The following is a 24675-nucleotide window of genomic DNA, read 5'->3' as shown; positions in this document are numbered from 1 at the left end:
TTGAAACACTTGATTTTTTATTTTTGAAAAATGATATTTATTTGTTAATCTGGATTCTCGCGGATCGGCATGTATATTGTTCGTATATAAAGGATATATATTGTCATGGAAACTTACGCACTACTATTAAAATGGATGTGTTAGTGAGGCCACAGATATGTCGTTAGTTTGAGGTCTTGAAGAACTTGTGTTCTTGAGTACTCCTGGTATGTTGGAATGCACCTTTCTTAATATTATGCACTGCACAGGTGGTGCTCGGGGCCGTGATATACTCGCTCTTGTATTGACTCGATCCCGTACACTTTGTGTCGCTGCCGAGGCTGATGGAAGACTGGTTGCCCCTCCGGGTGACCAGCCGCTCGGTGTGGGCTCCGTGGGCACTGTAGGAGGGAAAATCGATGCCGCCGCTGGAGCTGGACACATGGTGGTGGCGTCTGCCATGGCCTTGGGTGTGGGTGTGGGATTGGGAGGGGAAATCGATGCCACCGCCCAACACTTGGGTACGTGTGACCGTTGATCTGCTGTCAGTGCCAGTGCCAGTGCCGCTGCCTCCTCCGGATATGATTCGCGAAATGGACGAAGAGTTCTTAACGTTGCTCTCCCTGTTCTCCTTGTGGACACTGCAGCTGCGACGCTCACTGGAGAAGCTGGTGTTTTGGTCCGACTCCCGGTTCTGCCTGTGGATGCTGCTGTAGCTCTGACGATCGCTGCCATGGGCAGGCGTGCTGGAGGGCTGCTCGTGCAGATTTAAAATACTTTTCCGCATCATCTTGCCGTTAGAAGTGAGACTGCTGCCATTGGCCGCAGTCGAGTCGGTGGCGACGTTCTTGCGATGGAAGATCGTATTCGAGACATCAGCCTCCGAGGAGAACTCGCTCTTGCGGTGATGGAAGTGCTTGGAGGAGCTCGTATGGGATGTGGAGCTGCCGGTCACAATGTTGTTGCTAGAGGTCCTTCCGGCCGCAACGACTCGCGATGTTGAATCATCAGTCACGTTTTGGCCACCGGATATCACGCGGGAAGACGTGTCTCCAGCTATATTTGTGGAAACGTTTCTGCCAGTCGACATGCGAGAGGATGAATCCCCAGTAATGTTGTTGTTCACATTTCTTCCGGACACCACGCGTGTAGACGAATCTCCAATGATGTTGCTGGAGACGTTCCGTCCGGAAACTACCCTCGACGTGGAGTCCTCGGTGACGTTGCTGGTGACTGTTTTTCCAGAGAACACGCGAGTCGTGGAATCCCCAGTTATGTTATTCGAGACGCTTCTTCCGGACACTACACGGGAGTTGGAGTCTCCTTCAGTGGTGTCGCTGGTGACCTGACCGCCACGATTCGTAGTGCTTGTTTGGATGGCCCTGCTGGACACGTCCGACCCACGGATCTGTTCAGTGTTCACTGCAGTATTCTCGACAACATTGTGGCTCCTCTGCATGGAGGTGGTTTCCTTGTGGATGTTCTGCGTGTTCTCGATATTCGTCGTCGTGGTGTTCTTGGCCACGTTCTCGATCACGTTTATCTTGGCTGGGCGCTTTACGTATTCGGTTTCGGGCTCCTTCTTGTTGCGAGCGCCTATCACGGTGGTCACCTTCGTGGTGGACACCACAATGAGCCCGTCCACTGGGTTCTGGCTGTTGGAATCCACCTGCTTCACAGCATCCTTGCCGGACACATAGTTCATCTGGTTGGTGGTCTTGCGAATGGCGGTGTCGGTTCCCAGGCTGATGGAGGAGCTGTTATGCTGGTACTTCTGTGTACGCTGAACCTTCTCTACCGTGGTCTTGTTGGTCTCCTTTTGATTATAGTCATCCCTTCGGGTCACTGTCATGGAACCTTCCAGCTTGAGGTTATCCACCGGTCGCTTGGGCGTCTCTCGTTTTGTGGTTTCTACCGTTGTGCTATCGGTCACCGTCCTGTCGCTTCTCTTGTAGAACTCTCCCTCCGGCTTTAGGTTGTCCTTTGGCTTCTTTTGGACGGGCCGCTCGGCCGGACGGAAGGGTTTCTTATCGGGTGTGAAGAACTCTCCTTCGACCTTCAGGTTGTCGACTGGCTTCACCTGTTCGGGCCGCTTCACATGGTGATACACGTCCTTCTGTGTGAAGGTCATTTCCCCTTCGCTCTTCAGGTTATCCTTCCTGATGACTGTCGTCACCTTATCCGCCGGTCTGAACGATTCCTTTTCCGGCATGTGCATCTTGCCCTCGGGTTTCAGGTTGTCCACATACCTCTTCTGCTCTGGTCTGGAGGCAGGCTCGTATTTCGGCTTTTCAGGGGTGTACATAACACCTTCTGGCTTCAGGTTATCCTTGGGTCTGACCGCCTCGGGTCGCTCCCCGTTTGTAACTGCTGGCTTTTCTGGTACGTAGAACTTACCCGTGGTCTTCAGATTGTCCTCCGGCCTAACCGGGGAGGGTCTAACCACTTGCTGGTATTCAGTTTTCTCAGTGAAAGTCATTTCTCCCTCGGAGCGGAGATTATCCTTGTGAACCACTCTTGTAACCTTATCGGCGGGCTTGTATTTCACCTTTTCTGGCATAACCATCTCTCCCTCTGGCCGCAAATTATCTTGAGGCTTCTTTTGCTTGAGCCTTTCGGCTGGTTGGAAATCTGGTTTGTCTGGCGAGTAAAACTCTCCCTCCACCTTTAAGTTATCCTTCTGCCGCACAACGGTAGCTCGCTCGCCTGGTTGGTATTTCGGTTTGTCGGGACTAAAGAACTCTCCTTCCGGCTTCAAGTTATCCAAAGGTCTTACTTGCTCAGGTCGTACGACATATTGATATTCCTTCTTCTCAACGAAACTCATTTCACCCTCCGTTCGCAAGTTGTCTTTCTGGATTATCTTTTCCGTTCTGTCGCCTGGCTTGTAAACCTGTTTCTCAGGCTTCGTGAATTCACCCTCGGGTTGGGCAGGGGGCGGCTTCTCAGGTTGTCCTAGCGGGATTATCTTCGGTCTGACTTGAGATGGTCTCTCAGCTGGTCTGAATTCCTGGCTTCTTTCCGGCTCTGGTGGCCTCAGCGGGTCTGAATCCTGGCTTCTCCGGAGTGTAGAACTCTCCCTCAGGTCGGAGATTATCTTCAGGTCTGACTTGAGATGGACGCTCTCCTGCCCTGTACTTTTGTTTTTCCGGACTGTAAAATTCTCCCTCTGGCTTTAAGTTATCTTCCGGCTTCTTCTGGACTGGTCTCTCAGCGGGTCTGAATCCTGGCTTCTCCGGAGCGTAGAACTCTCCCTCGGGTCGGAGATTGTCTTCAGGTCTGACCTGGGTAGGGCGTTCTCCAGGCGTATACCTCTGCTTTTCGGGACTGTAGAAGTCTCCCTCTGGCTTCAAATTATCCGTCGGTCTTACTTGATCAGGACGCACCACGTATTGATACTCCTGTTTCTCGACGAACGTCATTTCACCTTCGCTACGTAGGTTGTCCTTACGAATGATCCTTTCATTCTTATCCGCAGGTTTGTAAACCTGTTTCTCAGGCTTTGTGAACTCTCCCTCGGGTTTCAGGTTGTCCACGGGTTTCTTCTGAACTGGTCTCTCAGCGGGTCTGAATCCTGGCTTCTCCGGAGAGTAGAACTCTCCCTCAGGTCGGAGATTGTCTTCAGGTCTGACTTGGGATGGACGCTCTCCTGGCCTGTCTTGGTTTCCGGCTGTAGTCCCCTCGGGTGGGATTGTCTTCAGGTCTGACTTGGGGGCGTCTCCGGCGTATACTTCTGCTTTTCGGGACTGTAGAAGTCTCCCTCGGGCTTCAGGTTGTCTTGCGGCTTCTTCTGGACTGGTCTCTCAGCGGGTCTGAATCCTGGCTTTTCCGGAGCGTAGAACTCCCCCTCGGGTCGGAGATTGTCTTCAGGTCTGACTTGGGTAGGGCGCTCTCCAGGCGTATACCTCTGCTTTTCGGGACTGTAGAAGTCTCCCTCTGGCTTCAGGTTATCCGTCGGTCTTACTTGATCAGGACGCACCACGTATTGATACTCCTGTTTCTCGACGAACGTCATTTCACCTTCGCTACGTAGGTTGTCCTTACGAATGATCCTTTCATTCTTATCCGCAGGTTTGTAAACCTGTTTCTCAGGCTTTGTGAACTCCCCCTCGGGTTTCAGGTTATCCACGGGTTTCTTCTGAACTGGTCTCTCAGCGGGTCTGAATCCTGGCTTCTCGGGAGTGTAGAACTCTCCCTCAGGTCGGAGATTGTCTTCAGGTCTGACTTGAGATGGACGCTCTCCTGGCCGGTACTTGGGTTTCTCAGGACTGTAGAACTCTCCCTCGGGTCGGAGATTGTCTTCAGGTCGGACTTGGGTAGGGCGTTCTCCAGGCGTATACCTCTGCTTTTCGGGACTGTAGAAGTCTCCCTCTGGCTTCAGGTTATCCGTCGGTCTTACTTGATCAGGACGCACCACGTATTGATACTCCTGTTTCTCGACGAATGTCATTTCACCTTCGCTACGTAGGTTGTCCTTACGAATGATCCTTTCATTCTTATCCGCAGGTTTGTAAACCTGTTTCTCAGGCTTTGTGAACTCTCCCTCGGGTTTCAGGTTATCCACGGGTTTCTTTTGAACTGGTCTCTCAGCGGGTCTGAATCCTGGCTTCTCCGGAGCGTAGAACTCTCCCTCAGGTCGGAGATTGTCTTCAGGTCTACTTGGGACCCCGGTGTGTCTCTGCTTTTCGGACGAGAGTTCCGGCCAGGTTGTCTGCGGTCCTGACTGGCTCTCAGCGGGCAAGGCTCCGGGCCCCCGGGGAGGCTCAGCTACTGGCCCCGCCACGGGCAGACTGTAGAACTCTCCCTCGGGTCGGAGATTGTCTTCAGGTCTGACTTGGGTAGGGCGTTCTCCAGGCGTATACTTCTGCTTTTCGGGACTGTAGAAGTCTCCCTCTGGCTTCAGGTTATCCGTCGGTCTTACTTGATCAGGACGCACCACGTATTGATACTCCTGTTTCTCGACGAACGTCATTTCACCTTCGCTACGTAGGTTGTCCTTACGAATGATCCTTTCATTCTTATCCGCAGGTTTGTAAACCTGTTTCTCAGGCTTTGTGAACTCTCCCTCGGGTTTCAGGTTATCCACGGGTTTCGTTTGAACTGGTCTCTCAGCGGGTCTGAATCCTGGCTTCTCCGGAGTGTAGAACTCTCCCTCAGGTCGGAGATTGTCTTCAGGTCTGACTTGGGTAGGGCGTTCTCCAGGCGTATACTTCTGCTTTTCGGGACTGTAGAAGTTTCCCTCGGGCTTCAGGTTGTCTTGCGGCTTCTTCTGGACTGGTCTCTCAGCGGGTCTGAATCCTGGCTTCTCCGGAGCGTAGAACTCCCCTTCGGGTCGGAGATTGTCTTCAGGTCTGACTTGAGATGGTCGCTCTCCTGGCCTGTACTTGGGTTTCTCAGGACTGTAGAACTCTCCCTCGGGTCGGAGATTGTCTTCAGGTCTGACTTGGGTAGGGCGTTCTCCAGGCGTATACTTCTGCTTTTCGGGACTGTAGAAGTCTCCCTCTGGCTTCAGGTTATCCGTCGGTCTTACTTGATCAGGACGCACCACGTATTGATACTCCTGTTTCTCGACGAACGTCATTTCACCTTCGCTACGTAGGTTGTCCTTACGAATGATCCTTTCATTCTTATCCGCAGGTTTGTAAACCTGTTTCTCAGGCTTTGTGAACTCTCCCTCGGGTTTCAGGTTATCCACGGGTTTCTTCTGAACTGGTCTCTCAGCGGGTCTGAATCCTGGCTTCTCCGGAGTGTAGAACTCTCCCTCAGGTCGGAGATTGTCTTCAGGTCTAACTTGGGATGGACGCTCTCCTGGTGTGTACTTCTGCTTTTCGGGACTGTAGAAGTCTCCCTCTGGCTTCAGGTTGTCTTCCGGCTTCTTCTGGACTGGTCTCTCAGCGGGTCTGAATCCTGGCTTCTCCGGAGCGTAGAACTCCCCTTCGGGTCGGAGATTGTCTTCAGGTCTGACTTGAGATGGTCGCTCTCCTGGCCTGTACTTGGGTTTCTCAGGACTGTAGAACTCTCCCTCGGGTCGGAGATTGTCTTCAGGTCTGACTTGGGTAGGGCGTTCTCCAGGCGTATACTTCTGCTTTTCGGGACTGTAGAAGTCTCCCTCTGGCTTCAGGTTATCCGTCCTTCTTACTTGATCAGGACGCACCACGGATTGATACTCCTGGCTTTTCCGACGAACGTCATTTCACCTTCGCTACGTAGGTTGTCCTTACGAATGATCCTTTCATTCTTATCCGCAGGTTTGTAAACCTGTTTCTCAGGCTTTGTGAACTCTCCCTCGGGTTTCAGGTTATCCACGGGTTTCTTCTGAACTGGTCTCTCAGCGGGTCTGAATCCTGGCTTCTCCGGAGTGTAGATGGACCCCTTCTACTGCTGTTCTTCAGGTCTGACTTGGTAGGTGTCTCCAGGCGTATAATTCCTTTTTCGGGAGCTGTAGGGAAGTTTCCCTCGGGCTTCAGGTTGTCTTCCGGCTTCTTTTGGACTGGTCTCTCAGCGGGTCTGAATCCTGGCTTCTCCGGAGCGTAGAACTCTCCCTCGGGTCGGAGATTGTCTTCAGGTCTGACTTGAGATGGACGCTCTCCTGGCCTGTACTTGGGTTTCTCTGGACTGTAGAACTCTCCCTCAGGTCGGAGATTGTCTTCAGGTCTGACTTGGGTAGGGCGTTCTCCAGGCGTATACTTCTGCTTTTCGGGACTGTAGAAGTCTCCCTCTGGCTTCAGGTTATCCGTCGGTCTTACTTGATCAGGACGCACCACGTATTGATACTCCTGTTTCTCGACGAACGTCATTTCACCTTCGCTACGTAGGTTGTCCTTACGAATGATCCTTTCATTCTTATCCGCAGGTTTGTAAACCTGTTTCTCAGGCTTTGTGAACTCTCCCTGGTTTCAGGTTATCCACGGGTTTCTTCTGAACTGGTCTCTCAGCGGGTCTGAATCCTGGCTTCTCCGGAGTGTAGAACTCTCCCTAGGTCGTAGATTGTCTTCAGGTCTGACTTGGGTAGGGCGTTCTAGGGTATCTTCTGCTTTCGGGACGTGGTTCCTGGGTTCGGTTGTTTGCGGCTTCTTCTGGCTGGCTCTCAGCGGGTCTGAATCTGGCTTCTCCGGAGGTAGAACTCCCCTTCGGGTCGGAGATTGTCTTCAGGTCTGACTTGAGATGGTCGCTCTCCTGGCCTGTACTTGGGTTTCTCAGGACTGTAGAACTCTCCCTCGGGTCGGAGATTGTCTTCAGGTCTGACTTGGGTAGGGCGTTCTCCAGGCGTATACTTCTGCTTTTCGGGACTGTAGAAGTCTCCCTCTGGCTTCAGGTTATCCGTCGGTCTTACTTGATCAGGACGCACCACGTATTGATACTCCTGTTTCTCGACGAACGTCATTTCACCTTCGCTACGTAGGTTGTCCTTACGAATGATCCTTTCATTCTTATCCGCAGGTTTGTAAACCTGTTTCTCAGGCTTTGTGAACTCTCCCTCGGGTTTCAGGTTATCCACGGGTTTCTTCTGAACTGGTCTCTCAGCGGGTCTGAATCCTGGCTTCTCCGGAGTGTAGAACTCTCCCTCAGGTCGTAGATTGTCTTCAGGTCTAACTTGGGATGGACGCTCTCCTGGTGTGTACTTCTGCTTTTCGGGACTGTAGAAGTCTCCCTCTGGCTTCAGGTTGTCTTCCGGCTTCTTTTGGACTGGTCTCTCAGCTGGTCTAAATCCTGGCTTATCCGGAGCGTAGAACTCTCCCTCGGGTCGGAGATTGTCTTCAGGTCTGACTTGGGTAGGGCGTTCTCCAGGCGTATACTTCTGCTTTTCGGGACTGTAGAAGTCTCCCTCTGGCTTCAGGTTATCCGTCGGTCTTACTTGATCAGGACGAACCACGTATTGATACTCCTGTTTTTCGACGAACGTCATTTCACCTTCGCTACGTAGGTTGTCCTTACGAATGATCCTTTCATTCTTATCCGCAGGTTTGTAAACCTGTTTCTCAGGCTTTGTGAACTCTCCCTCGGGTTTCAGGTTATCCACAGGTTTCTTCTGAACTGGCCTCTCAGCGGGTCTGAATCCTGGCTTCTCTGGAGTGTAGAACTCTCCCTCAGGTCGGAGATTGTCTTCAGGTCTAACTTGGGATGGACGCTCTCCTGGTGTGTACTTCTGCTTTTCGGGACTGTAGAAGTCTCCCTCTGGCTTCAGGTTGTCTTCCGGCTTCTTTTGGACTGGCTCAGTGGCAACCTGGCTTATCCGGAGCGTAGAACTCTCCCTCGGGTCGGAGATTGTCTTCAGGTCTGACTTGGGTAGGGCGGCGTTCTCCAGGCGTATACTTCTGCTTTTCGGGACTGTAGAAGTCTCCCTCTGGCTTCAGGTTATCCGTCGGTCTTACTTGATCAGGACGAACCACGTATTGATACTCCTGTTTTTCGACGAACGTCATTTCACCTTCGCTACGTAGGTTGTCCTTACGAATGATCCTTTCATTCTTATCCGCAGGTTTGTAAACCTGTTTCTCAGGCTTTGTGAACTCTCCCTCGGGTTTCAGGTTATCCACAGGTTTCTTCTGAACTGGTCTCTCAGCGGGTCTGAATCCTGGCTTCTCTGGAGTGTAGAACTCTCCCTCAGGTCGGAGATTGTCTTCAGGTCTAACTTGGGATGGACGCTCTCCTGGTGTGTACTTCTGCTTTTCGGGACTGTAGAAGTCTCCCTCTGGCTTCAGGTTGTCTTCCGGCTTCTTTTGGACTGGTCTCTCAGCTGGTCTAAATCCTGGCTTATCCGGAGCGTAGAACTCTCCCTCGGGTCGGAGATTGTCTTCAGGTCTGACTTGGGTAGGGCGTTCTCCAGGCGTATACTTCTGCTTTTCGGGACTGTAGAAGTCTCCCTCGGGCTTCAGGTTGTCTTCCGGTTTCTTCTGGACTGGTCTCTCAGCGGGTCTGAATCCTGGCTTCTCCGGAGTGTAGAACTCTCCCTCAGGTCGGAGATTGTCTTCGGGTCGTACTTGGGATGGACGTTCACTGGGCTGGTATCCTTGTTTTTCTGGAGTGTAGAAGTCCCCTTCGGGCTTCAGATTGTCTTCATGCCTTATTTGAGTTGGACGATCGCCTGGTCTGTATTTGGGTTTCTCCGGACTGTAGAATTCTCCCTCTGGTCGGAGATTGTCTTCAGGTCTGACTTGGGTAGGGCGTTCTCCAGGCGTATACTTCTGCTTTTCGGGACTGTAGAAGTCTCCCTCGGGCTTTAAGTTATCTTCCGGCTTTTTCTGGACAGGTCTCTCAGCGGGTCTGAAGCCTTGTTTCTCCGGACTGTAGAATTCTCCCTCTGGCTTGAGGTTATCAGTGGGCTTTACTTGGCCTGGTCGAACCACAAATTGGTACTCCTCCTTTTCCACAAAGGTCATTTCTCCTTCAGTGCGCAAGTTGTCACTGCGGATAATTTTCTGTGGTCTTTCTCCTGGCCGATAGGAGGGTTTTTCCGGCGCAAAGAATTCTCCTTCCGGCTTAAGGTTATCCAAGGGCTTCTTTTGGGTGGGTCGATCGGCTGGTGTATAGCCTGGCTTGTCGGGCGTATAGAACTCGCCTTCGGGTCGCAAGTTATCCGTGTGTCGTACTTGTGTTGGGCGGTCCCCAGGCTGATATTTTGGCTTCTCTGGGCTGTAGAACTCGCCCTCGGGCTTCAGGTTGTCCGTAGGCTTCACATATCCAGGACGGACAGTGTATTGATACTCCTCCCTCTCGTTGAATGTCATTTCTCCCTCTGTCCGCAAATTGTCTGTGTGCACAATTTTCTCACGCCTCTCGCCGGGCTTGTATGGCTCTTTTTGAGGCACTACGAAGTCTCCTTCAGGTTTTAGGTTGTCTTCTGGCTTCTTTATCACTACGTAGTCCACTAATATGTCTTCGTTTGGCTTGGGAATGTTTCCATTGTCTCTCTTCGACCAGGTATTTGTACGTACTCTTGTGTATGCTTCATCGAGGGTGTCTGTTGAGATGTCAACCTATTAATATACGAGAATCTTCGTTTTATATGAATATACTTGCCATCGGTTTCAATGATTGTATTTTCTGTGGATTTCGTTGTGCTGGTTGAGCAGTGATGTCGTCTGAAATGGGGAATATTTATATTTCAGAGAAGTACTCTATGGGTGTGCATTATGCGATTCTTACCCGCATGTGCAGATCTCACAGATGCACCGCTCGCTATGCGTGGTATTTTTGTTCTTGACGACTCCACGCTGGAGAAGACAGAAGACGGAATATATAGGAATTATTCGTCAGGTACTATCGTCTCATATGTACGCTAATCTACTTACGTTTCTTGAATCGTCTAAGCGTTTCTTATCGGTGCGCACATAATCGATTTCATCATAAATATTCTCGGTAATATTTTTGTGTTTCGATGTTTCGTTCAGATTCAGGGTTATATTCTCATTGTTCTCCGAAATCGAGGTGTTCTTCTCAATCTCCACAAACTCATCCACATAGATGGTCTTCTTGGGCGTCTCTACAATCTTCTCAATGACATCCGTGTGCACCTTTTCGTCCAGAACACGCCAATCGTTGATGCTCGCATCGAATATCTAATTCGAACAGTTTAAAATATGAACAAAAATCCAAAAAGAAACACACCCAGGGGAATGGCGCGGTGCTTGGCTGTGGAATGACTGGTGTGGCGCCCCGTCACGCACAATCTATGACTTACCTTTGTTACCTCCGTGGTAGTTGTTATGTTTGCCACATCGGTATTATCTCTCTCGATTTCACGAGCAATGTCATTGGGCACGAAAGCTTTGCTATCTCTGTACGACTTCTCGTCGACGACCGTCCACTTGCCGAGCTTCGTGTCATACACCTTGGTGGTGTATGTTGTGGTGGTTGTGTTGATGACATCATCGACTATTTCGGGATAGCCCCGGTCATTGGTGCTGTCCACAGTCCGTTCGTCCACTACGCGCCACCTATTGTTGCGCCTGTCGTATATCTTCTTCTTGTATGTCACCTTGCTGCTCCCGTCCGACTCCTTGCTGACGTACCGCTCGAAGGTGGGCTTGCTTGTGCTGCCACCAGGCAGGGTGGTGGTGCCATCGCTGAGCTCCGTCCAGGTTTTGGTCTTCACGTCATACACTTCTTTCTTGGACGACAAACTGGACTGCTTTGTGCTGCTCGAGCTGCTCCGTGTGGTGCTCTCGCTGACCTCTTTGTTGGACGTCGATGACGTGGCTCTGTTGTGGTCCACAGCTGTTGTGGCAGCGGTTCCCGACAATAGTTCCAGTTTATCGTTCTGCGAGAGGGATGACGTCGCCTTTGTTGTGGTCGCGGTAGACGGCGCGGCAACCGGTTCGGGGCCACTTGACGACGTCACCGATGTGTCGGGCCCATCAGCTGTTCCGCTGGCCGGTGGCAGCTTTGGCACGCTCTGAGATTCGCTGAAGCTTTTACTGTTGCTGTTGCTGCTGCTGCTGCTGCTTTTGATGTTGGTATTCGTATTGGTATTGGTGTTGGTGCTACTGCTCGTGTCAAAGCCAACCTGTTTCCTCGCGCCGGATGATGTCATACCGGTAGCCGCTGCGTCGGCTCTCTCGCTTGAAATGAGCGTTTCATTGGCGCTCCGAATGGAGCTGGAACTGGTTGTGGAGGCGAAGTATGTGGAGCTGCTGCTCGCCTGCTGCTGCTGCTGGCTGGAAGACATGGACGAGGACGTGTACATCTTGGAGAGGCTGCCGCCGCTGGCCGACATGGGAAGCGTGGGCGTTGTGATCTCCACCACCTCGATGGGAACGGAGAACACTGGCTCCTTCTTCTCACTCTCCAGCAGATCGATCGAGGCAATGATCTTCTCGTCGGAGTAATCCCTGGAGATCTTGGCGGTGCTGCTGCTGCTGCTGCTATACTGCTCCGACTGCGACTGGGATTTGGACTGCAACTTGGACTGAGATTGCTCTGTGTATGAGGATTGCGAGCTGGACATGGCTGCCTTGCTCTTGCTGCTGCTGTAGCTCCTGACACCAGCCGCTGGCATGGGACTCAAGGATGAAGTGCTGGCCACTGGCCCAGGAGTGGAGATTAAAGGAGTGGCGGATGAGGTGCTTGCCAGTGGCTCTCCATACGACACGGACTCGTGCTCCATTGAGGTGGAGCTGCTCTTGGTGGTGAGGGTCGCTGTGGCGTCGGGTCCCAGTTGCTTGGTGAGCTTCGTGGCCGAGGCCGACGACGATGTGGTTGTGGTCGATGTGGCTGGCGGCTGCTGCTGCTGTTGCTGCTGCTGCTGCTGCGACACTTGTTTCTTTTTACTGCTTTTTGATACCATTTTGACACAGATGAGGTAATCGCTGACTGAGAGAGTGAGAGACTGGTGTTGCACCTGGTTGGTTTTTGGGTCTAATTTGGGGTCGGGGTTCGTTTGTTAATCACAATTTTCGCTGCTCTTGGCCCTGGAAGGGGTTAATAATAATATTTCGCGGTATAGATCGTTTTGTTTTGTTGTTTCGTTGCTTCGTTGTGGTTGTGGTGGGTATCTGGACTGGTATGTCACATCGTTTCCACGGCGGAATGTCGAAATACTTATTTTTAAATTACGATACGTACGAGTGTTGGACGCACACGATCACACGCGAACCATAGTTCAGGCCGAAGCACCAATACCCTCACAGACAGGCGACAGCAAAAAGCTTAGCACTCGCACACTAGCGCACACTCGCAAGACTCTCACGGGAGAGAGTTACAGATGCAGCCACAGATAGAGGGACAGATAGAGATGGAGATACTACAGAGGCTTGTGAGGAGGAGATACTTTTCGGTTTTTTTTCTTATTTTATATTTATTTGGGAGCACTGGAAGATCAGCAACCGTCGCGAAGCACAACTCAAAACGTACTGATCGCGTCTGGAACGGCTTTCAAGCGACTATCTGTGCGCTGCCGCCACTCGAAAGCAGCAGCAGTGGCAGCAGCAGCAGCGTTTGTGGGTTTTCGGTCGTTGGAGCTTTGGACTCATGAGCGTTAGCGAGTGGGAACGGGAACGGGAGAGGCACAACGCCTTCGCAAAAAGCCAGGCCCGGCCAGAGCAGCGACTGCGAATGCGGCTGCGGCTGTGGAGCGTAGGTATAGCAGAGTATCTGACGGATGCGTAGGCCGCTTTGCCGCTTTTGGCTGCCACGAAACACGAACTCCGAGTTCAATAAGCCAATAAGAAAGGAAGCCATAAGGTACGGCGATCGACGCTACGAATACCCTTACAGATCGATCTTACTTATTTGATTTAGTCATGAGATTTTGATTAATTTTCTGTGTGGCGGGGCATGAGGGATTGTAGTATGTAGGGATAATTAAGCACAGAAAACGAGATCGGATATGGGAAAACGATGCTTTTTTATTCTCTAGGCGTAGAGGTTTTTTCACCTTGCGGCAAACATCTGTAAAAAATAATAGTACCCTCTGCAAGATATACGGGTAATAAACACAACACGAATATCGATCTTTTGTGAAAGTGGCAGTAAAAACAAAACAAACAGATGTATGATGACCGACAGGCGGCCATCAAAGAGGGCTATTGAGAGCCAGAGGCAGAGAGGCGGACAGACAGACAGACAGACACGAAGGTGCAGGGCGTGCGCCTGCGCAGAATCATCCAAAAAGCCAGATCGGCAAATCCAAAATTGGTCTACGACTGTGTCTGGCGGATGCACAACTAAATTATGAATAGTATCTGACGCTGATTAGTCAGCAGCAGCATGTTCGCCAAGTTTGTAGATACTTTTTCGCTCGTCTAGCCCGACGGCGCTACGTGGGCGCCCCCGGCAAGACCAGACAAGACCAGAACCCAGCAGAGAGCTGAGTAAGCTCCATTCGGATCAAGATTTATGTATGTAAGTATAAGCAATGGCCCAATTGATTTATAACGGCCTTTGGTGGGTGCGAATGAAAAGCATCGGAAAGCGGCTATGCCCAAAATCGGAGTGCTGCCTCCCAAGAGAGCCCCGGCTCGGCCTCCGGATCGAGGGTGGACGAGTACGAGTACAAGTTCTGTATACCACTCAGATCTATCAAGAAAAACAGTCCCAATTCTTGCCTAATTCAAGACTGACGTCATACGGGTCGAGCGACTTCGAGCTTCAGCTCATTTTCATGCGAAGCCAAAAGCAATCAAAACTTGTTTGCCGCCGAAGCACACATAATAAAAGCACACGAAAAACACAAATAGAGAAAAGATACAATGCAAAATTAAGTGGAGAATACAGTGGAGCCTGCTTAGCATTCACAGAGCACACGAACCGTACAGTGCGGACCCCAGACATGGGCATGGGCATGAAGCACATATGGGGAACTGCAGCTGGAACTAGAACTGGCGCTGGAACTGGGACAAGCTGCAATTCAGATCAAATGCCAATTGGAAACTATGGCACTGGGTGCAGTGCACTGCTCGCTCTCAGAGTGACTAATTAGAGACGGATTCCAGTAGATCTCTACTGTAGAGACTGTAGATGATGACATCGCGCCATCTCACAGATTTCCTTGGAATTGAAATTGAATGCTGAGACGACACTGACAGAGGCGTACACGAAATTTATGCGCAACTTTTGGCAGTCGGAGCAGTCGCTGCTGTAGCCCCAAGTTCAATTAATTTTAATTCAACAATAAACCGAAATGCACTCCAAGGTAACGTGTCCATGTCGGCCCTTATTTGGCAGGCGGCCGAAATAACTCGCATCTCCGAATCAGTTTTTACGAGTACTGGCTGGTACTGGACCTGGGATCATTACACAATGCACTTTTAGGGCAGGGTCTACAAACAGCATTTTCTCGCTGCCAAACTGTCCAACTATGTCCAATCGATGCCCATATGTGCATGCGGAGGGCCCAGTCACGTAGCAGTGGCATAAATTATACTATATTCGTCGCTCAAAAAATTATAAACAATTAAAAGTATTCGCTGATCAATGAATTGTAATGACTACGGTCCGCCGCGTTGCTTGTGGCGCATGTTCAACGTTGCCGACGTGCCCGGGTCTATCGGGAGACAGAACCCCCCACATATGAAGTGTACGACGCCTGACCAAAATCATTAGCCAAAACATTGTGCTTACACAAGTATGTACCCGGTAGCCGTACGAGAGTATTCCAAGCATTTCGGTTTTATCTTATCAAACTTAAATTTTCGACTGTGGAATTTGCATAGGGAGGGACTTTGTCGCAGTACTACCATAATTATTCGATGAATTTTCGGTTGCGAAATGGCAGGGGGAATTGACTCACAGTCAAAGTGGCAAATGTTTGTTTTCGCTTATTTAATCAGCAAATATATTTATAGATTATTCATTCATACGAGTAGTGCATACATACATATATGGCACAAAGAAAGTTCCTTGGACAATACAGCACTTGCCGAATGATTTCAGCTCACAATCTCCGGCAGATCTTAACCTTGGACTGTCATATGCTGCTGAAACGCACTGTTTCGTGGCGCTAGTCTTATCTATAGGTAGAACAAGTAGATTAAGCGATCGTTACTTTATGCGAAAGTTTAGCGAGGAAAGAGCCTGTACTTTTCCAATATACCCCATATCGGGGTGTAGTCCAGCTGTAAAAGATCAGAGTCACTTGGCAAAAACACTAAACTCACACATTTTCTTTGTTTATTATTATTATTCATACTTTCTGTTTTGTATTTCTTTAAGGCTTACATATTAAAATATATGCTTAGTGTAGGTTCATTAATTATTGTTTCATTTATCAGATTGCAATAATTACCAATTACTCGTACTACTGCTGGCACCCACCCTAACCAAGACCACGCCCACTCCCACGCACTCTTCGGTCTTAAAGTAGACTTTTTACAGTGTGATATTCGTCGCCTAGCGTGCATAGGCATCCGGGATCTGATCTCGGGATCCGGATGCAAGTAGCTACTTATTTATGCTGATTATTTTCTGAGTTTCTCCTTGATAGGCTGGTGTCGTCGTCTTCTCCCTAAGTGTGTGTGTGGTATATATTGTGTCCTACTGTTTCTTAAATCTAGAGATTTGCTTCATATGCCTGCTGCGTTTCGTGTTAGATATAGTATCTGTTAGCTAGTTACTGTGCCAGGCACCTACTGCACTCCACACTCAATCTCGGACCCGTTCTGTTCTTCGGGTCGTTGCTTCTATTCTGTTATTTTGTATGTACAATCGCGTGCGTCTGGACAGGAATGCCCACACTTCACTCGTGAAGCTTCACACCCACTCCCATTGGAGCCGGTTACGTATGTATTCTTCAAGTGCAACGCCTGCTAGTGTCTAAAACTATTCGTAGTGGTCTATGTATATTTTTTGTTTGTTTCTGTTAATATGTATACATTTTACAATTAGCATTTATGTTATTCCTATATATGGTTGTATAATTGTTAGTAAATGTCGGGTAATGCATTAAACCATCGAACGTAAATCTTTAAAACTCGCAACGCAAACAGGTTGATGTTTTAGATGCGACCAACGCATCGCAAAATTAACAGATACTCTACGCGTATGTCTATATATATCGTATATATATATATATGTCTGTATATATATATTATATATATATATATGTAAAGGGGTGTTACATAGGTCTATGTAAGTGGTAGGTAGGTAGTATATGCATGTGTGTAACGCTAGCTAACCAATATTATGTGTACACTCCGATTACTTATCCGATAGTCTAAGAACTAACTAAAACATTACAATTATGGGAATCGCCATATGCGCCAATTTGAGGACACTTCTGGGAGGGTTGTGCGTGTCTGTGTCCGTATCCGTGCGGCCTGGTGTCCTGGTCATCTACATATTTACATTCCACATCGAGGTGCTCTCGTCTACTCGACATCCATGCCTGCCTGCTGCTGTTGCTGTGCTGTGGCCTGATCCTCTGGTAGCACACTGCGACAAATCTCGTACTTGATGACCTTGCCGTGTATATGACCATCGGGCAGAATCTGCACCTGCACCGGTTGCTGTCCAGCCGCCGACGCTGCCACTGCTGCCTCCTGTTGTTGCTGCTCCTGCAAAAGTTGGGAAAGGCAAAGATTTAGCTAAAGCCGGGGACAAACTCGCGCCAAGACTATGCAGTAAAGTAATATATACTAAACTAAAGATTACGCTCAGGCAGGAGGTGGAGGTATCGAGTTGCAGGGCAAAATACGTAGTACAGAGAAAGCATAAAACATAGACAGATGAGAGGAAGACAAGACAGATGCAGGCAGGTCTATAATAGATCTTACTTAGAGCTAGATTTGCATACGTACGAGACAAACAACAGAGCAACAATTACAACAAAGAACGAAAGAGATTACCAGAGATATAGACACTTAACGATTAGCGATAATTTGGATAGTTCATACACACCTAAACGCGCAACCTGAAGCCACTGTACGGATTTCGATTCGATTGGGATTATATGTATGCATATTCAGCGTAGAGTTATGGGTTTATTTTGATTTATAGTCTACCAGAGCACCAGCACACACAAACACACACAGGCACTGGCTCTGGGACACCCGGCGGCCACAGACCACCCGACTGCTTTTCCCCCAAAGGATCGAGAGGCCTCCGCCTGTTTTTGGAGGTGCAGTTGCAGGTGCAGAGCGCAGACGCAGGCTTTGCATATGGATGTCGCTCGTGTGTTGGTTTATTTTTTGATTAGGCTTTATTTTCAGTATCGTGGCAATTTATTGATTTTCTGTTTCATTCTGTATCAGTTTCTTTTTCTATTTCTTGATCTTTTTCTTATTCTGTTTCGTTTAGTTCTTAGTAAGAAGTAGTTGGTACAACAAGCTGCAAAGTATTGGAGAAGGATATGCGATTATGTTTCAGATTCGATTTCATTGGTAGAGTGATATATGGTGGATTATGTGGAATAGATGGCCAGACGGATGATGAATAGACGCAGACGTAGACATAGAACAATAGGAGACATTGCTTAACGTAACCTAAGGGACAGCACATCCACAGAGCTGGATTTGGGTGTAGAGGATTACAGTGGGACAGTGAGAGCATAGCCTGAGAGTAGTAGTCTGCTGGACCGATCGAAACGCCCTTCGTTGTGATTTCTTGGTCCGAATATGCCAATTAGGATCGTTTATTGTGGATTTGTTAACATTGCTTATGTGCTGAATAATGTACAATCGGGTTAGGGCTGCCTAACTTACTCCCAATAGAAATACGTGGACTTAAGGCTAACTAAGTAGTTTATTCAAAGCATTTAATCGAAGCGGAACGATCGAAAGAGCAGAGACAGAGTGTCTGGGTGTCTGGATATCTGGTTATCTGATTATCTGGATTCTCAGAAGGAGAAAGGCACTTGTCTGATCTGGACTCTAGCATACCTGTTGCTGCGATATGGCTGGCTTCGTCTCCAAGTGCTGGCGCTGGTGCAGCATCAGATGGTTCTTCTGGAAGAAGGCCTTGCCGCACTCGCAGACGTGAGTGCGCACCGTGCAGCCGCCATTCGGATGGCGGCGGTTGTGCTGCATGAGGCCGTGCTTGGCAGCAAATCCTTTGCCACAGCTGGCGCAGAAATGCGACTTGGGCTTGTTGGCCGGCACCACATTGACCACATGCTGTTGCTGCTGCTGCTGTTGCTGCTGGGCCACATGCTGCATGTGCTGCTGCTGATGCACGGGCATCGTTGGCACGGCAGTGACGACGGCCTGCGGATGGGTCGAGTTGGCGGCCTGCACCAGCGTGGTCTGCGACATAACCTGGCCGGTGGACGATATGATCTGCACGGGCACTGGATTCTGGCCCACCAAGTTCGGGTTGGCCGTCACCACAGTGCCCGGGTTCAGGCCGGCCGTGCTCAAGAAGTGACCCGGCAGCGCTGCTGTCAAGGCGCACAAATCTGTCATGAGGCTCTTGTCGCCGGTGTGCAGGCGCAAGTGCAAGGCCAAGGCCTCGCGGCTGTTGAAGGCGCTACCGCACTCGCTTTAGGATGGAGAAAAGACCAATGATTAGGCGTCTGTATCAGTGATGAAATCGTTTGACAAAAAAAAACTTACCGGCAAACGAACTGCGGACGCGCCACACCATTGGCATCCGTAGTGGAGACCGTGAGAAGCGTAGAGTTGCCCGGATTACTCACGACGGTGATCGTCTGCGGATGCTGTCCGGGATGATGGTGAGGCTGTTGCAGCTGCTTGAAATCGATAAACTTGGATAAGTTGGTCCCTGCCGCGGATCATTGTTAAATCGATTGTCTACATACCTGCTGGTTGGCAATGATGGTGGCACTGCTCGTGTTAGGATTGACGCCGTTGTGTGCTGCCCGCACGTGCTGGTGCAGCTCAGCCTTGGTGAGGAATCCCTCGCCGCAGCTGACGCAGGGATGCGCCTGCTCGCCCGTGTGTACGCGTCTGCGGAAGACACATGGGATTGAAACATTAATTGGGGATTCATCCCTGGCACCCTGCGACCGAACTCGCACTCACCTCATGTGGGAAACTAGTGTTCGCTTCTGTAAAAACTCTTTTCCGCAAACGGTGCAGGAGTGGGGGATCTTGCCGTGTATGCGTCCGTGATTCACCAACTGGAACTTGCGTGGAAACGAGGCACCGCAGTCAGCGCAAACAAATGGATTCAATGAACCATGGAAGCTGTCAGAAGGTAAAGAGACACGGATCACGCCTAGATCGAATCAGACACGAAGGGGAAAGACTTACCGCGAGTGCATAATAAGATGGTTTTCCTGGGCAAAGCTCTCACCGCATTCCTCGCAGACGTATGGACGTTCGCCGGCGTGGAATTTGCTGTGCGTGACCAGGTGCCGCTTAAGCGGGAAGGCACGTCCGCACTCCTGGCACACGAAGGGTCGCTCGCGGCTGTGGACGCGCGAGTGCGTCAGCAGATGATGCTTGAGGGTGAAGCTCTTCTTGCACTCCTGGCACTGGTAGGGTCGGTCGGTTGAGTGCAGCAGTAGATGCGTGTTCAGACAGTGTTTGTGCGCAAAGCTCTTGCCGCAATGGGAACAGATATGGGGTCGCTCACCTATTGAGGGGGAGATTAGAAAGGAGAGACGCAGTGGTTAGACCCGCTCGCTGGATAGGGGTATAGGGGATAGGAACAAGAACAACCACCTGTGTGCACGCGTGCGTGTGTTGTCAAATGATGCTTGAGCAGAAAGGACTTGCCGCACTCGTCGCAACTGTACGGGCGTTCCTTCTTGATGGTGGCGTCCGTCTAGAACGGGGAGAGAGAGGCGTGTTGCAGATGGATTACTTTTGATTGGCAGACGGCGTTCTCTAGGAGGCGAGTCCCGAGTCCCGTGGATTTGAATTTGGCATGTTTGTTCGATTGGGATCGAGTGGGATGTGGTATATGTATGGTGGATATTGTTGGCTTACTTCGCTGAAATGCATTGATTCCTGTAGTTCGGTCTTTGGGGACAACTCTAATGTGCCTGGCTCCAACTTTAAGTTGGGTGCGTCGCCCTGCGAGTCCTCGTTCTCTTCGAGTCCTTGTATTACTTTCTGGACTTGAACTGAAATACCAGGAAGTATGTCACCTAAGAGTGTTGTTGCGCCGCCAACGGAACAGAAACCAAATGGAATTCAAGAGGAAGAGACAAAAAATACAGAAGAGAAGAAACAAACGAAAATCAAAGTACGAACCAAACGGAAGCAAACTTAAATCAATTATAAATTAAAAAAAAAAACAAACCAACAAAAATGCAATCGCAAATTAAATCGTTAAATATTTTCACGTAAAATAACGTAAACAACGTAACGTAACGTAAAGCAACCGGAACATGGGGGGGAAGGAATAAAGCAACCAGAACCGAGAATATGCCAATGCCAGGTGCGGGAACTGCGGGATTACATCAATCGGGTAGGTGGTGGTAGTGTGTGGTAGTAGTGGCAGTGGTGCTAGTGGCGGCAGTGGTGTGCATCGCACAAGTACAGGAAGCACGAGGATCGGTATAGGTATCGGTATTGGTATCGGGAACACGATCAGTGGGGTGGGTGATTCAGTAGGAGGTACAGTTTAGGGGAGCAGGAGCGGGAAGAGTTTGGTAATCAACAATCACAGATTTGAGATGCTTACTTGGTGTCGCGCCAGACGCCGAGCTATGATGATGCGATCCGTCGGCAGCGGTGATTGTGTGCGTCTGATGGTGGCCGGCAGCGATGGCGCGCTTAATAAGGATCTCGTTGCACTCCTCTTGGGTGAGGTGCAGCGCCCCGATCGACCCAAAGTGCGACTTGGCCGCCGCTGAGCCCGCCGTCAGCACTGTCTGTCCGGTCTTGGCATCAACAATACTACCGTTGGTCAATGTGTGGTGGTGGGCAACCGAGGGATCACCGGCCGCCGCGGCTGCAGCTGCTGCTGCAGTTGCCTGATCGACCAAGAGATCTGTGTTGTTCATGTGTTCGTTCAGACCGCGCCCGCCGCCCACCAGGAGATGAGGTGTGATGTGGTGTGTAGTGTAGTGTGGTGCGGTGCGGTGTGATGCAATCAGTTAATGATGTTATGTGATGGATGATGTGGTGCGGGTGAGGGTGGTGGTGCAATAGCAATTACAAGTAACACGCACACACACACACAGCGCAGCGCAGCGAACATAGGCAGTGGTGGGGTTGGGGGGAGATGATGGGTTCGGGTTCGGTTACGGGTTGGTTCAAGAGCGAGCGAGATCGAGCGAGAATAAAAAAAACGGGAGTAGAGAGAAAAACAATCGATTAACAAAAACCCCAAATAGATCGTATAATCACAACAGCAACGCGTGCAACACTGATAGATGCATCCGGCAGATGCATTTATCGCTCCGACCACTTACAGTTCTTGTCCAGGCTCAGCACCTGCTGCTGCGAGTCCTGTTTCTTGACTACCGACGAGCCGCCCCCAGTGGTTATTACTCTGTAAATGGAACGAAATAGATAGAGAAGTGGAAGGAAGAGTGGGAGCAAACCGAGAAGAGTGCTTAGTTGGTTGCTTTCTTTTTTCGGCTGGCTGGTGGAATAATTATTCTGTTGATAGATTCTGAACGCACCTCTGTGTACCGGGCGGAAACGAAGGATCGTTCACAACGTACATGCGACGCACAACATTCCCCTTATTGCCGCTGAGGGCACCTTTGACATCCTTTTGTACGGCCAATGATCCATCCGTGGACAGCAGATAGGGCATCTGGAAAGGGTTTTTGTGGCTTGAGATTGCTTGATTGTAGATTGATAATGGATGGATGGGTGGGGTGTGTTCTTTCCGCATCTCCAACCGGTTATATCTGGACATGTTAGTTTTTTATTGGATATTGTGGATCTGTGTCCCCAAGAGCCGAACAAAGAACAGGAATGCAATTCTTCCGATTGGGCCTAATGGGGAGTGGGGTTTTTGTTTAGTTAAGAGGATAGAGTTCAGCTAGAGATTAGTACAGGTACAGTTGCCCCTCGCTATGGTTAGTGGTAGTAGTTAGAGATTGGGCTGCAAATTGTGGCTTCTTCTCTGCTTGTTGTTTTTGTTGTTGTTATTGTTGTTTGATGTTCATTCGTCTGGCTCTGATTGATAACCACGTCGCTACACCTGCGCAGGCAGGCAGCGGTGCGGCAACAGATGATAAAGAGTAGTACGAGACACGCTGGATGAGGAGGGGAGGAGAAGGAGGGTTTAGAGAGAGAGAGGTCGGCAAAATGCGCGCCTTTTTTCACACTCTCTATCTCTCTCTTTTTCTCTCGCACAATTGGAAAAGTAATCAAAACACACGCGTGAACACAAAACACAAAACGCACACCAGAACACGTCATTTCTGGCATTGGTGTTGGCTGGGCTGCAAACACACAAACTCACACACACATATATGTACGCATACATACGAATGCGTGTGTATTTAGCGAGCGGCGAATTCGAGGCTGACGCACACTAGAGAAGAAAACGTCCGCAAATGCGGCGAACTGGTGCTTGTTTGAGGGAGGGGGAGGGAGGGTTGCACTCCAGGGTTTACTTCTGGCGGCCCAATGGACAATTGTGTAACGAAAATTGTTGCTTACCAAAATGAAACCAAAAAACGAACAAACAACACAAAACAACAGAGAAACCATAAGAATAATTATAATTTAAATAGAACTCAAGCGGTAGTGGTGGGGGGGTTAACGATACATAATAATCAGAATCAAAGGAAATACAAATTATCGATTCCATCGATTGCTTTTGCCAGCCAGACTGCCACACGAGTGTTCGACCCCGCCAAACCCATTATTAATGGGAATTTTAATTATTAAGCGTCACTGCATTTCCCACTGGCCCTACTCTACTCTCCTCCCTCTTCACCCCTTCCCAACGTGCACAGGTGCGTGCTTTCTCTGGTTTTTTGCATACACAACTATACATATACGCACACGGCTTACAAATACCAAATTATGAATGTTTACGAATGAAATGGAAACGAATACGATTCGTATAAATGTATGGTAAAAGAATTCTAACACAGCGCCGATTCCCTCGCATGACAACGCAGTTACATAAAGCGTACGAGTATATGTATCTACGTGCGTATGTATGTCTCTTGTCGTTTCTTTTTGTATTCCCGTATACATACACGCCGTTGCCGAAAGCAGCGAGTGTGAGTGAACGAGTGTACTGTATATATGCACGCCTCGCTTGCCTGCAAGTATGTACGTCCGTATGTATGTATGTATGGCTGTACGTATTGCCAGAGTATATGTGGCGCTTGCTTTCTTGTTGTTGGGAGCCCAACACGATTCGCTGTAGGAAAGCAACACTGTTACGTGGGCGATGGCACGGCCAGGGGGTGGTGGCTGCGACTGGTCGAATTGGCTATTTAGTTTAGTTAGCAGCCTGCACTAGCAAAAGCACTCGATTATCGGCATGGGCAGGGGGGGTCTGGGGCAGTAGCAACTACTGCAGCAACTAATTTATGTATAGATACAGGAGCTAGGAGCTGGAGCTAGTGCTCCATACACTTACCGATTCCCCACTGACGGTGTAGTTTATGTTGGGCGATATCTCCAGAACCGATTCGGCGGTACGGCTGCCGTTGTCTGCGAAGCCCCAGGTATAGCCGAAGGGCGGCTGTGGGTTCTGGGCGGCGCACATTGTAAATGGAGCAAGTGAGGCAGATAGAGAAGAGTGGGAAGTGATGGTATGGTGGAGGGAGGGAGGCGAAAGAGAAAAAAGCGCAAAATTTCCAAACGCAAATGTAATTGCACTTCTCTGTGGCTGGTATTATATGTGGGTATTAAATCACGTACACAATACTAGCCTCCTCTAGTAGTAGTAAGTGGAAACGAACGGTAATATGGATGGTAATGGTGTGTTGGTATTGTGCAGAACAACACACTATTTAATTATTTTTCACTTGGATCGCACTGCGACGAAAATTCGTCGTCGACGACGAGACGAGACGAGTACGGCGGCGACGAACTATACACCGAAAAGAAAGTCAAGTTGGTTTGCTTCTGTGGCTGCGGGCGCCATTTTTTTCCCTGCCTGGGAACAAATTCACTTCGGTGGCGTTCGTTTGGTCCAGGGCGCTGGGGCTCAGGCTGCGACTCGGTTCATTGATAAGGCGCCGCACTTCAATGTGTGTGTTGGTGTGTTGTGTGGACGCGTGCTGATGTGCAGTTTTTGCAATTAAATTTATAAACAAAATACACACTCTGTTTTTTCCTCCAATATTATTTCACAGACTTCACAGACACAGCGCACACACCACTAAACATTTTTTTCTTAGTGTTCGTGTCGTGCTTCTCGTTCTTT

General features: G+C 49.6%; 2 protein-coding genes across 20 annotated transcripts; both read right to left on the bottom strand.

Annotated features, from left to right (window-relative positions):
• Nucleotides 1–13: 13 nt before the first annotated feature.
• Nucleotides 14–12816, bottom strand: LOC111076801 (titin). Its single transcript, XM_041591865.1, is given in 13 exon segments — nucleotides 14–2971; nucleotides 3015–3633; nucleotides 3705–5388; nucleotides 5467–6166; nucleotides 6169–6344; nucleotides 6428–6870; nucleotides 6872–6926; nucleotides 7516–8231; nucleotides 8293–9940; nucleotides 10000–10061; nucleotides 10126–10193; nucleotides 10272–10538; nucleotides 10661–12816. Coding segments are annotated over 13 exon segments (10851 nt in total). The 5' UTR covers nucleotides 12266–12816; the 3' UTR covers nucleotides 14–163.
• Nucleotides 12817–15573: 2757 nt separating this feature from the next.
• LOC111076791 (zinc finger protein 2) lies at nucleotides 15574–24647 on the bottom strand. Of its 19 annotated transcripts, XM_022370748.2 has the most exons (13): nucleotides 24168–24646; nucleotides 23884–23997; nucleotides 21953–22089; nucleotides 21740–21819; nucleotides 21007–21315; nucleotides 20307–20503; nucleotides 20037–20142; nucleotides 19626–19950; nucleotides 19395–19559; nucleotides 19172–19319; nucleotides 18966–19117; nucleotides 18294–18891; nucleotides 15574–16970 (listed from the first exon to the last, which is right to left on the bottom strand). In XM_022370748.2, exons 3-13 carry the CDS (start codon nucleotides 22087–22089, stop codon nucleotides 16785–16787), a joined length of 2403 nt encoding a protein of 800 aa, XP_022226440.2. In that variant the 5' UTR covers nucleotides 23884–23997; nucleotides 24168–24646; the 3' UTR covers nucleotides 15574–16784. The 19 variants fall into 19 exon arrangements, with proteins under 19 accessions (XP_022226440.2, XP_022226430.2, XP_022226435.2 ...); XM_022370738.2 differs by having other exon boundaries at nucleotides 23884–24646; XM_022370743.2 differs by having other exon boundaries at nucleotides 18966–19099; nucleotides 23884–24646.
• Between the last annotated feature and the right edge of the window lie 28 nt (nucleotides 24648–24675).

This window comes from Drosophila obscura, unplaced genomic scaffold (assembly GCF_018151105.1).
Source record: "Drosophila obscura isolate BZ-5 IFL unplaced genomic scaffold, ASM1815110v1 contig_151, whole genome shotgun sequence".
Classification (NCBI taxonomy): Eukaryota; Metazoa; Arthropoda; class Insecta; order Diptera; family Drosophilidae; genus Drosophila; species Drosophila obscura.
The sequence above is the reverse complement of the archived record's forward strand: the minus strand, read 5'-3'. Positions and strand labels throughout refer to the sequence as shown.